The sequence below is a fragment of the Balaenoptera ricei genome, chromosome 5 (assembly GCF_028023285.1).
Source record: "Balaenoptera ricei isolate mBalRic1 chromosome 5, mBalRic1.hap2, whole genome shotgun sequence".
NCBI classification, from domain to species: domain Eukaryota; kingdom Metazoa; phylum Chordata; class Mammalia; order Artiodactyla; family Balaenopteridae; genus Balaenoptera; species Balaenoptera ricei.
Window position 1 is genome coordinate 50,475,647 of NC_082643.1, and position 13,528 is coordinate 50,489,174.

At 38.2% G+C, this 13,528-nt stretch overlaps 1 protein-coding gene across 1 annotated transcript in view; it reads left to right on the forward strand.

Annotated features, from left to right (window-relative positions):
• Nucleotides 1–13,528, forward strand: part of SCARB2 (scavenger receptor class B member 2) — a 76,244-nt gene that overhangs the window by 37,451 nt on the left and 25,265 nt on the right. Inside the window, exons 3-5 of the mRNA XM_059922820.1 lie at nt 3,962–4,109; nt 5,169–5,357; nt 10,785–10,876. Of these exons, the coding sequence (XP_059778803.1) occupies nt 3,962–4,109; nt 5,169–5,357; nt 10,785–10,876 (429 nt within the window). The remainder of the gene's footprint in view (nt 1–3,961; nt 4,110–5,168; nt 5,358–10,784; nt 10,877–13,528) is intronic.

The following is a 13,528-nucleotide window of genomic DNA, read 5'->3' on the forward strand; positions in this document are numbered from 1 at the left end:
GCCTCTAGTTGACTATGGTTGATCAGCTATGGGGGAGATTTGGGTAATGAGACTTGTTGCTCTTGTTACTAAACTCCCTCTCCTTTTGCTGTGACCTCCCTTAGGGTTTCCAGTGACAGGAGTGCTTGGAAGAGGAAGCCTTTTGGGTTTCCTCTGACTGTCACATGTTGTTTTGAGACGGAGGTCCCTTGCCATCCCTCCCCTCGGTTTTCCTGGCCTCTGCAGAGCTGGAGGCCACTCCTGACAGCCCTGTGGCACTGTCTTCCTTCAGTTAGATGGCTCAGCAAAGGTTGTGTGTCGGTCATGCCTGAGGACGGCTGATGGCTGGGGGAAGTCACCTGGTTAGCTGTGAGTGACCTGACATGAACCTTTTGTGCCTGCCAAGGGAATGAAATGTTTTTGTGGTTTGGGAACCCTTGGCTTTGACTTTTTGAAGTTTATTGAGAAACCAAGTCAAGTTACGAGGCAGAAAGCGATTGGAACATCCATGTGCAATTTCCCTTTAAAACATCAGGTTCTTACAGGGTAAGCAATAAAGAACTCATTTTAAAAGTCATCTTCAAAGTCAGTAAACATACATAGACGTAAACGAAGCAGGCTCTAGACTTGGAATTACTCAGGCCTCTAGGTGTATGACCTAAGGCTCAGTGAAAACAACAAAAAGTCTTGGGAAGGTCATCGATTTTCGTCATCAGTTAGAAAACTTGGCAGTGTTGGTCCCTGGCTTCTGAATCTGTGTTGAATCCCAGCTCTTGACAGCCTGGCCCGGCATTCTGTGAGTGCAAGGAAACTGGCGTTCACCCTGGGGTCGCTTTTTCTACTTCTAGTTCCCTGGTGTTCAGCAGGGCTAAGCTGGTATCCTGGGCCCCGATTATACACAGCTTCTCCTGGAGAAGTCTGTCCTTTCCCCTTCCCTGCAGGGCGGCTCTGGGACTAGAGAGGGGGCGGGGCCCTCTCTGCAGGCACCTGCCTTGGTTCAGGCAGGGATTTACCTTTGAAATTTCTTCTTTTCCTCCAGCTTCTAACAAATCCCTTTGCATTCACTTAGGTGTAGACTCAAGGAAGGCCTTGGACATGAAGTCAGGCTACCAAGAGTCTAACCCTGGGTCTGACACTTCTTGGTTAGTCCTGGGCAAGTTACTTTAGCTGAATCTCTGTTTCCTCATGGGTTATGATTTCTCTATGAGAGGGTTTTTGGTTGCAAGAGAAACCTCTAATTTAAGTAAAAAGAGCATGTATTGGAAGGCTATAAAGTGGGTTACAGATCCCAAGGAAACCTGTAAAGAAGAAAGGGGCAGGGGCTGGGAAAGCTTTAAAGACCCAAGTCACAGGAGCCCATGGGTCCTCATCTGTGCGTCCTGGGAGAAAAACGTCTGTCTACTGTGTTTTCCATCCTGAGGCTCTGTGCTCAGGATTCCGGGGCTAAGGAAAAGGAATTGGGTACCACACCACTGCCCGGTGCAGGAGAGGAAAGAAAATGAGGGCTCTGACCAGCAGAAAGGGGAGTGAGTATCTAACAACCAAACGTCCAGCGGAAACACCCCGAACTGCAAACTGCACAAGGCTTTTAACAAGTATTTGTACGTATTCCTCGCAAACTGGAAGGGCGTGGACTTTTTTTCTCTCATACTTATTTAGATTTGGCAATTGCTAGAGGCACTCATTGGTTTCATCCTACAGACATTTAGTAAGCACCTACTAGGAGAGACCATCTGATTCAGAGGAGAGAGCACTAGGCAAGAATTAGAAGACTTGAGCTCAGGTTCTGACTCTTCCACTGCCCTGTGTCCCCATCTGTAAAAGTTGGACGAAAATACTTGCTCTGTGTGTGCCACAGGCTTGTCAGAAAGATTAAATGATATCAAATGGCATAGTGTGGTCAAACCCTTGGAAGAGCTGTACAAGTGTCAGATACTTATATGACTGTGTGTAGCTTGGTGCTAAGTACTAGAGAAGAACGAAGACTCATCTGCTTTTATGTATAGGTATGCATTTGTTTATTGTTTGCTTGTCTATTTTTATTTTAAAATCTAGAAAAGATTTGAAGCATACAAGTTTCTTAAGCTTACTTGCAATCTACGTGAGGCTTCAAGCTAATGTCTTCACAATCTAAATGATGTCGCTAAGCATTTTATAACTGAGTGTCAGACTCCATGGGTGTTCAGGGATGAGAAAGCCCACGTGTGGCTGTGGTTGGGACAGGCCTCCGGAGGAGGTGGCGGGTAGCGCCGCTGCCTAATGCCTTCGTACCTTTGTCTACATTAGCTCTGTTCAGTCGAAATATAATGTGAATCACATATGTCATTCCAGATTTTTCTAGTAGCCACATTAAAAAAAAAAGAAACAGATGCAATTAGTTTTAATAATATATTTTTAGTTTACTCATTCTGTCTAAAATTGTATCATTTCTGAATGGATAAAGAAGATATGGTACACACACACACACATACATACACACACACACACACACACACACACACACACAATGGAATGCTACTCAGCCATAAAAAAGAACAACATTTTATCATTTGCAGCAGCGTGGATGGACTAGGAGAGCATTATGCTAAGTGAAATAAGAGAAAGACAAATACTGTATGATATCACTCATCTGTGGAATCTAAAAAATACAACAAACTAGTGAATATAACAAAAAAGACTCACAGACGTAGATAACAAGCTAGGGGTTACCAGCAGGGAGAGGGAAGGGGGGAGGGGCCTTATAGGGGTCGGGGAGTAAGAGGTACAAACTATGAGGTATAAAATAAGCTATAGGGATATATTGTACAACACGGGGAATATAGCCAATATTTTATAATAACTATAAGTGGAGTATAACCTTTAAAAATTGTGAATCACTGTATTGTACTGTACACCTATAACTTATATAATATTGTAGAGCAACTATGCTTCAATTTAAAAAATAAATAAAATAGTATCATTTCAACATGTAATCAATATAAAAAAGTTGAGATATTTTACATTCTTTTTTTTTTTTTTTTGGTACTGGTTTTGAAATCTGGTGTGTATTTTACCCTTACAACACATCTCAGTTCCAGTTAGCCACAGTTCAAGGGTTCAGTAGACACAGGGCTACCAGGTGAGACAACACAGCCCTTGATGAAACAGGAAGAAGAACAGGTAAGCGGCAGAGAAGGAATGGACATGGCAATTTAGTGAGCATCTACTATGGACCAGGCAGGCTCAGGACTGGCATGAGGCATATTTGATGGACAAAACATCAGTCCTGTTTTTATGTAAAATTTTGATATTTTGTTCATCATGAATTTTTAGCATTAATTTTGATTTTTTAAAATTGCATTAAAGTATTATTTATTTTGATTACTGAGTGTTTGGGCACCTCTTACATTTTGTACCCAAGGCAGGTGCATCACTTCCCTCACCCTAGTCTCAGGCCTGGCACCAGACACTTCCTACCAACTTTGCCAATACCTCATTTGGGGGCACTCACAGGCACCAAGCTGAAATGGATATCAAAACCAGGAGTGAACTCCTCTACTTTACTAAACCTTAGGCATTCGTTGTGTTATATGGATTTTTAATTGAATTCAACTTAGAAATAAAAAGACATTGGTAAACACATTGAGATTGAAACTGAAACTATGAACTGAAAAATTTGAAAATATTTTGGGACCAAACTATATAACCCAGGAGAGAGTTCACTGGCTTTGATTCCCTAGCTAAGGTGACCCTTGACCATTGCATTTCCCTAATTATGGGGGGAAAGAATGAAAACAACACTTTTTTTCCTCTCTCTGGGGCCTCATTTCCTTTCCACATTATAGCTTAAATCTCCAGTGTTTAGGGGGTCAATATCTGCAGTCTCCCCCAATATGGGTTGTATTGGGAATGTTATATTGAAAATAACTTTGATGCTGAAAGAAAGGAAAAGTGTTACTTAGTAAAGTGTTGCCTATTTTCAAACGAAATCCTTTTCTTTTAGGGAACTCAGAAACAAAGAAGATATTCAATTTGGAGATAATGGAACAACAATATCTGCCGTGAGCAACAAGACCTATGTTTTTGAACGAGATAAATCCGTTGGAGACCCTAAAATTGACTTACTTAGAACATTAAATATTCCTGCATTGGTAAGTAGGCATTTTAAATCTCATTATTGTGGACTTTAGAAGAAAGGAAAAAGCTAAGTTAAAGTCATTATGGTTTTACCTTTAGAAGCTATTAGGTTATATATGTGTGTGTGTATATATACATATATTTATTTTTTAAATGTTTATATATATATGTGTGTGTGTATATATATATTTATATTTTCCCCCCTTCTTTAAAGTTCATTTCAGACTATTTTTGAGGTCTTTCAAATGCAGTCTTTTCAAATGGTGACAAAATGTAAGTTTTAGGATTTTTTCCACAGTTTCTTCCTGTGTGTTCAGCATCAGCACTTGTGGATTTTGGAAGGTAGCTGATAATTTTTTAAATATTTATTTACCCCTTGTTTTGGTTCAGAAACTGTAGCAATAGAACTCGCATACTACTTCTTAATTTAGCTTTCTATCTTGGATTTTTTAATTCTCAAAATATATATTGACTTCCCCCCGTCCCCTTTTCAAATAGCAGAGACTGGGCTGTTGATTACAGCCTAGCATGATTTATTGGGCTCTGTTTTTAATGTCAAGTCCAGCTAATAAAAATACATGAGGCCCAGGAGACTTCTATCCCCTCTGAGGTTCCCACTCCAACTCCTGGGTGACCACTACATATGCAGCTGGACACTTATGGTGGACCCAGGACCTGGAAAGTATTAGATCCCAGGTCTGGCCCTGCCCAGCTGGCTAGTGGGGCAGAGTTTATGGGGACCCAGCCTCTAACCCTGATCGGGCGGAAGATGGTGCCACCTTGTGGCTAAAGATGCCAATATATTGCAAGAGTTTTTCCCCTTCCGTGGTGTTGGGAGAACTCTGAGAGTTGCGAGTGAGGATGTTAAGATGACAGTTACAAAATGTAATACTGAGAAAGGACAGTAACTGAAGAGTCCTATTCTTCACACCCAGCCAGAGAGGAGCTCTTTGGTTAACCTCTCAGCTGTTTGATCTCAACATTTACATTTAAGTTTGCAGCCCCCTTTGCTGAAGGGGCAGTAGGAAAGTGGAGTGGGGACACTGCTATCTGAATGTGCCTGTGCTCCTCAGACCGCCATGGAATGGGCCCAGCTACCCTTCCTCCACGAGCTCATCGAGGCCCTGTTGAAGGCCTATCAGCAGAAGCTCTTTGTGACCCACACGGTGGATGAATTGCTCTGGGGCTACAAAGATGAGATCTTATCCCTCATCAACGTTTTCAAACCTGACATCTCTCCCTATTTTGGCCTGTTCTATGGGGTAAGTCAATTTTTCTTTTCAGAGATTTTTTGTTCAGCTGAGGAGGAGGGCATTCCAAGCCAGATTTTATCTTCACTTTGGGTTTCTTCTAGGAGAAGACCAAAGTTGGTTGGAATTGTACATCTCTTGTAGAGTATGTGAGAAATGACAAAGTGCTTTAGTAAGGGAAAAAAAAAAAACTTCTCCCACAATTTCAACATGCTACCAGTGCTGACTTTGAATGAGTGTCACTATGAAAAATATATAGAGTGTGCTGTGCCATTAATCAGGTGCAGTCTTTCAAAGTGTCATAAATTTCAGTGATCAATGCCGAGTCTTGTTTTGATGACTTGGAGACTAAACCCATGGATCAGTCTGACAGAGGCAAATAAGAAACTAAATAGGGATGTGATAGTCCATTAGGGATGGGAGCTACTTATTAGATTTTTAGACATCTTATTTGTGAAAGAGGCTGGATAATTTGAAACTCCGTGTGTCCCTCGTCTATGATTTCTTTTGTTTATAAGTGGAATTTTGTATCATTTTTTGCAGATTTTATTTACTTTGGCTTGAACCCCAAAATACCAGCATTCAAGTAATTATTATTCAAAGCATATGTTATTGCTGCCTGAGCTTCAAATGAATTAAAATTAAAAGCAATTAAAAATCTATACCCCCCCCCAAAAAAAAACCTTGAGTAAAATGGATAGTTGGAAGGTTGGTAAATGACAAACTTAAACTCGGGAAGAGAGGTAGGTTCGGGATAGGATATGGAATTGTGATGAATTTCCCCATCTTTAAATTTGGTTATTCTCTGGGTCTAACTACTGGAGAACTTCACCCTCATCATGTAATCTCTTAGCATTTCAGTTGCTTAGTGGTAATAATACTGCCCCTGTACCTTCAGGGATATATAAAACTTAAAAACTGTTCAAATGAAATGGTAAACAACTTTTAAATATTATCTTCGCAAGAGGAGGGTGGTCCTAGGAGTAGGGTCCTGCCAACCCTAAATCCTTCACTCTGGGCAAGCAGACCCAATAGATGTTCCCTAGAAGCTTCCATCTCACAGGAGCCAGCTTCCACAGGACCAGAGGAAGCACCGATTTCTTGTTAAGCTGTGACTAGACTCCCTTCTAGAAATAATTTCCGGGAAACTTCTGCAGAAAGATACAAAGGTTTCCTTGAGCCCCCTTTGGTCCCAGTGGCTACCATCCATCTGCCAAGTGGATCCTGTTCCTAATACCTCAGTATTTCTCTGATAACTTTCATTGTATAGCTTGCTTTTTGTTTTTACACTGACCTCATCAAACTTATAACTAATATCCTTAAATACCTGTTAAAAATGTCACTCACATTTACAGACAGATTTAAAAATTGGCACTTTTGCTTTCCCGTGGCAAGGATGTATGGTTTTACTTTATATTTTTTCTCTCTCTGTCTCTCCTTGCAAGCACCACAGTAGCTCTACAAGGCCCTGTTAGTGAAAAGCCCTGGCATTGCTCAGTTAGATTAGTACCTGGTGTAGATTTCCCACATGCAGGAAAAGAGCATGAGACTTAGACTCAGAGGGCCTGGATTTGCATTTTGACTTTCTCGTTTAATAGCTGTGGGACTTTCCTGAACCTCAGTTTCATCATTTGTAACTTGAGGCTAAAGGTATCTACACTTCAGAGTTTGCTTGGAATGGCCAAATGAGAGTCCATGAAAGTGCTTTGCAAACTATAAGTTGCAACACATTTTAGGAACCATTATTCTTTTTCCCCTCCATGACCGGCTCAAAGTAAAGACCCTGAATTAATATGAATGACTGGTATATGCTTCCATTTTGGAGCCAAGTAAACTGTCTCTAGTGTTGTTGGTAAAAAGGCAAAGGTGTTTTTTGTTCAGTTTTTCATCTGCTCTGGCCAATCCTGACTCTGTCTCCAGCAGCACAGAGGTCCATACTTGGGCCGTCATTCATTCCAGACCGGGACAGACCGCGGGCTTGTGCACCTCACTGGCACCTCCTGCTCTGCACCCGTCTGAGCCTGGCCTCAAATCTTTCCTTAATCCCAGTGGCGTCTGCCACATTCCCCTCTGATCCCCTAGGCCTATGTGCCCGTTCCACCCGTTCCAATACACGTTGTGATGAATAAAGAAAACCTTAGTTAAGGCCGTTGAACACTTTTCCTTCAAAGACTTTAATGATGAAACAGCCAAACAATTAACGGTGCGGGACAGGGTGTGTGAGTGAGAAGGATGAGGTAATACAGACAGCGTGTTGCCACAGAGCTCCTGAGAAGAAGGGACCTGGCTGAATATCAGGTGCTCTTATTTGCATACTGGAGAGCCAATCAGCAAATCTTAACCCGTTGATTTTAGGGTACCTCTGTTTTCCTTGGCATAAGAGAGTTGAAGCACCTCCCAGTGAGTGTGGGTTCTTGGATGTCTAAAGCGATGGTGGCTGGAGAGTATCCTTGAGAGGTCAGCCAGTCCAGCCAATTGTACTGGGAGGATGGATTATGCATGTAGTACGCTAGTGGTATGAATGTTGTCTTATTCTCAGAACATTTCTCAACCTCCTGCAGTAATATGTTCCTTGTATTCAACCCACAACCCTACTGCAATAACACAAAACCTATTTATTCCTGCTTGTTCTCAAATAACAAAAGTTCTAGCAAGTAACAGGGAAGCATTGACATTCAGTGTCTGACTCTTGGGCCAATAACAGCTGGGGAGAACTCTTGGAGATACTCTCAAATATTTAAATGCTTAACCACTTGGCTTAACCCACATCTGAGTTCATTGGAGAACTTCAAGAAGTAACACAAGCATTTTTTAAATTTGGTGGTTCAGCATTTTTTTATGTGAATTTGCTTCTAAATTGTTGTACGTTCATATTGCTGCCCTTAAAGAGGAGTCGTTTCTCATATCTTAAAGTCGTTTAAAATTTCATATGTGGAACACAACATGACTATTATGTATGTGGACCATGTTGATATATTGACATAGTTGATGAAGTAGTGTTAAGTGACAAAAAGAAGAACCCAAGTAGGCAAAAAAATTGAAAAGAGAATTCACAAAGGGTATGAATGTTTTTTTAAGGAAACTGACTGAATGAAAAAAGAGTTCAACCTCAGTGAATACAGAAATGCAAAAAGAGATAAGAAATCCCTTTTTTGTTGATCCAATAAGCAAAGTTTAACAAAAAGCATTTGGGGAATGTAAACTGATTTATCTTGCTGTTTCCACTGGGTGACCTTGAGCAACTTGATACTATGTTTCAAAAGTTTAAAAAATGTTCATGTTCTTTTATCTGGCAATTTCACTTTTAGTGGTCTATTTAGAAAATAAAAGCACAGAAAAAGTTTTTAGTCATAAAGATATTCATACGTTATTTATAGTAGCAAAACAATTCAACACTAAATATTCAATAATAAGAAAATGGTTAAATTATTTCCACATAATATTATGGAGTCATTAAGTTGTACCTAGGAAGAACTTTCGATAATACAGGAAATATATTATACACGTAAGTAAAGAAATTGTATATATGTATGCACAATTGTATATATGTATAAAAATTGTATATAGCAGATACTATATGTGTATGTTATATACAATATATCTTAGTTCCAGAAACAAATTTTGTGTAGAAAAAAGACTGAAAAGAAACAGACCAAAATACTAAAAAATAAATACATGTATGTTGCTTCTTGAATTCCTCCACTTAACTCAGATGTGGTCTAAACTAAGTGGTTAAGCATTTAAATGTTTCAGAGTAACCCATGCTATTTCCCAGAAATCAAATCTCCATCCCAGATGAAGAACTTGTAAGAATGTACAGTGTGTCTGTCTGTGCCATTAAGAAGTGTAACTTGGAAAGAATATACAGCTCAAGAAAACTTTAATTGAAAAATGGGATTATATTAATACCACTTTTTTTCTATTCAAGTATAATTGGGTCCTGGCCCTGGATTTATGCTTTTTTATTTTTTAATTGAGATATAATTCTCTTAACATAAAATTCACCATTTAAAAGTGTACACTTCAGTGTTTTTTAGTATATTCACAAGGGTGTGCAACCACCAGCACTATACAATTCCAGAGCATTTTAATCAGCATCCCCCCCCCCCCAAAAAAAAAAACACAACCTGTTAGCAGTCATTTCCATTCCCCCCTCCCACCAGCTCCTGGTAACCACGAATCTACTTTCTATCTCTATGGATTTGCCTATTCTGGACATCCATATAAATGGAATGAAATTCATATGAAATCATATAATATATGATCTTTTGTGTCTGGCTTCTTTTATTTAGTATAATGTTTAGAAGATTCATCCATGTTGTAGCATGTATCAGCACTTCATTCCTTTTTATGGCTGAGTAATATTCCATTGTATGGATATACCACACTTTGTTTATCCATTCTTCAGTTGATGAATATTTGGTTTATTTCTACTTTCTGGCTACTATGAATAATGCTGCAAATGAACATTTGTGTACAAGTTTTTGTATGACCATTAGATACAAACCTTGGAGCGGAATTCTCTTGGGTATATCCATAGGAGTAGAATTTTGGAGTCATCTGGCAACATTATGTTTAACTTTTTGAGGAACTGCCAAACTGTATTCCACAGCAAATGCAACATTTTCCATTCTTACCAGCAATGTAGGAAGGCTCTAGTTTCTCCACATCTTCACTAACACTTGTTCTTGTCCTTTTTTTTTAAATTGCCATCCTCATGGGTATGAAGTTGTATCTCATTGTGGTTTTGATTTGCATTTTTCTAATAACTGACAATATTGAGCATCTTTTCATGTACTTATTGGCTATTTTTATATTTTCTTTGGAGAAATGTCTCTTCAAAACCTTTGTGCATTATTTAATTGGGCTCATACTTTTTAAAACCATAAAGTAATAATATGGTTAATATGGGATTTAGCAAAATAGTTACTCTATTCCCTAGTTGTGGTTCAGTCTCATGAGGCAATTAGGCCCAACTAGGGTAGTTTCATAAAGATTAAATGTGTTAGTTACTGTTATCAGTTAGGGTTGTCTAGAAAGACACAATCAATGGAGATCGATATATCTGTTGAGGAATTTATATTAAGGAATTGTCTTCTGCACTTGTGGGTCCTGGCAAGTGGCAAGTCTGAAATCCATAGGACAGGCCGGCAGGCTGGAAGCCCAGGCAGGATTTCTATGTTTCGGTCTTGAGGAGAGAACTCCTTTTTCTCCAGGAAACCTCAGACTTTGCTTTTAAAGGCTTCAACTGATTGAATGAGCCCACCCACATTATCAACAGTAATCTCCTTTACTGAAACCGAACTGATCACATCTACAAAATACAGCAACATCTAGAGTATTGTTTGATCAAACAACTGGGCACCATAGCCTAACCAAGTAAACACATGAAATGAACCATCACAGTTACCATCAATGACCATATTCACTTATTTTCAGAAAAATGGGACTAATGATGGAGACTATGTTTTTCTAACTGGAGAAGACAATTACCTTAACTTTTCCAAGATTGTGGAATGGAATGGAAAAACGTAAGTCTAATGATTTATTGGTGTAATGATTTTTTCAATTTTCATTTAATTGAACGTCCACTTCTGCTTTATTTCAAAAAAGTTTAGCACTATCATTTTTTGGATGAAAAATCTATAAATTAAAAAAATCTATAATTATGTAAAATATCCTATAATATAAATAATATAGTATAAATATGTAAAATTATTATCTTGTAAATCAAGATTGGGGTAAGGTACTTCACAGATTAAATATTAGTGAGAGGTAGGTTTCTCATGGTTAGTCATGAATCACAAGCCAATGAAAAGTTTTGCTCTTCCACTGAGTCATTGAATGATATGTAGCTGCAGCACAAATACTTCTCAAATCACTGCTTGTTTTGGGGGAAGGAGAGAGGTTCTCTTTTTTATTTAATTTAGTGATTCTGCATTGTTTGTGTATTTTTTTTAAGATGAAATACATTTGAGTTCAGCATTACAGCATTTCAAAATATTTTTAACATTTATAATTTATAAACAAACTACCTCCAAATAGGGACGGAGGCAGCTTGCAATAAAGCCACACATAAAGCAGAATGATTTTTTTAAGTCATAGAAATTAGAAATCTTCGAGAGAAAAGGAGGCTAATTCTTCAGGAACTATGGTAAGAGGAATTTTGTTCTTGAACATTAAATTTACTTCGCAGCTTCCCAGAAATACAGGCAAGAAAACTGGCGTGGAATATTATCTGCACAACTTTTCTGTAAAGCAAAAACTGTTTTTGAATTTTAAGTTTATTTAAATTTTTTAAAACACACATATCCAGGTACATACACGTACATTGGCGCATGCATGAGGGCACGCATGCGTGCACATACACATATTCCCAAGCATCTAAGAACCCTAAAAGAATATGAGAAACTGGCAACAGTATTGCCTTTGGAGGGTTAACTAGATGACTGGGTACTGAGCTGGGAGGGAAATTTACTTGTAAACAGAATATAGCTGGATTTTGTTTTAAACCCAATCTGTTATTTTCTTTCCACATTTTCTTTCCATATTTTCTTTCTCCTTTTAATAGGAGAGTTTTTTTTTTTTTCACACACACACACTGTATTTTATTTTTACAAGAGATAAATAGACTGACACCAAGCATTGTACATGGATGACCACAACAAAAGCAACAATGATTGCAATTACCAAACATGAAACACACTCATACTATGTCATAATATTGACATTCAGTCCAGTAATCCTCCACTGTAACAGCTCCTTTACTTTGCAGTGAAAATTGATTTGTATATTCTTTGCCTCTGAGTCCTTGTGGGATTTTTTTTTTAATTCAGACAGAAAGTCACAAAAATTATACTCATCCTCATCAGTTCACTCAGTCCCATGTAATTAATTTTTTTTTATATTGATATTTTGTTAGCACTTTTATTAGTTCATCAGTTTTTCATTAGAGTTCTGAAAATGCTTATTCATTCAGTTCAGCAGTACAGTCAGTTACCAGAAATCTGTACTTGTCAGTCTTTTTCATGAATTTCTTGAAGATGAAAGCCTTTTATAGGCACATACTTGCAAAAGCATCAGAGTACACCCAGAACTGTCTGTAAATGACAAAAGACTTAAAAATGACCACTGTTAAAGATTTGATGAAAGTTCATAATAATGCAGTTGACAAGAAAATTAGTTATTTCTGAGATATACATTTTAAAGTAATAACTAGGATTATTACTTATAACATTATACCAGAACATATAAGATTTTTAGAAATTTCATGTAATGTCTGAAACATTTATATTAACATATTTCCATACATATTTCCATACAAATACAAATATAAGATTTTTAGAAATTTCATGTAATGTCTGAAACATTTATATTAACATATTTCCATACAAATAACCCACTGAAAGTTTAGTATTAGTTGTTTTGTTTGTTTGTTGTTTTATACTGCAGGTTCTTATTAGGCATCAATTTTATACACATCAGTGTATACATGTCAATCCCAATCGCCCAATTCAGCACACCACCATCCCCACCCCACCGCAGTTTTCCCCCCTTGGTGTCCATATGTCCATTCTCTACATCTGTGTCTCAACTTCTGCCCTGCAAACCGGCTCATCTGTACCATTTTTCTAGGTTCCGCATACATGCATTAATATACGATATTTGTTTTTCTCTTTCTGACTTACTTCACTCTGTATGACAGTCTCTAGATCCATCCACGTCTCAACAAATGACTCAATTTCGTTCCTTTTTATGGCTGAGTAATATTCCATTGTATATATGTACCACAACTTCTTTATCCATTCGTCTGTCAGTGGGCATTTAGGTTGCTTCCATGACCTGGCTATTGTAAATAGTGCTGCAATGAACATTCGGGTGCATGTGTCTTTTTGAATTACGGTTTTCTCTGGGTATATGCCCAGTAGTGGGATTGCTGGGTCATATGGTAATTCTATTTTTAGTTTTTTAAGGAACCTCCATATTGTTCTCCATAGTGGCTGTATCAATTTACATTCCCACCAACAGTGCAAGCAGGTTCCCTTTTCTCCACACCCTCTCCAGCATTTGTTGTTTGTTGATTTTCTGATGATGCCCATTCTAACAGGAGTGAGGTGATATCTCATTGTAGTTTTGATTTGCATTTCTCTAATAATTAGTGATGTTGAGCATCTTTTCATGTG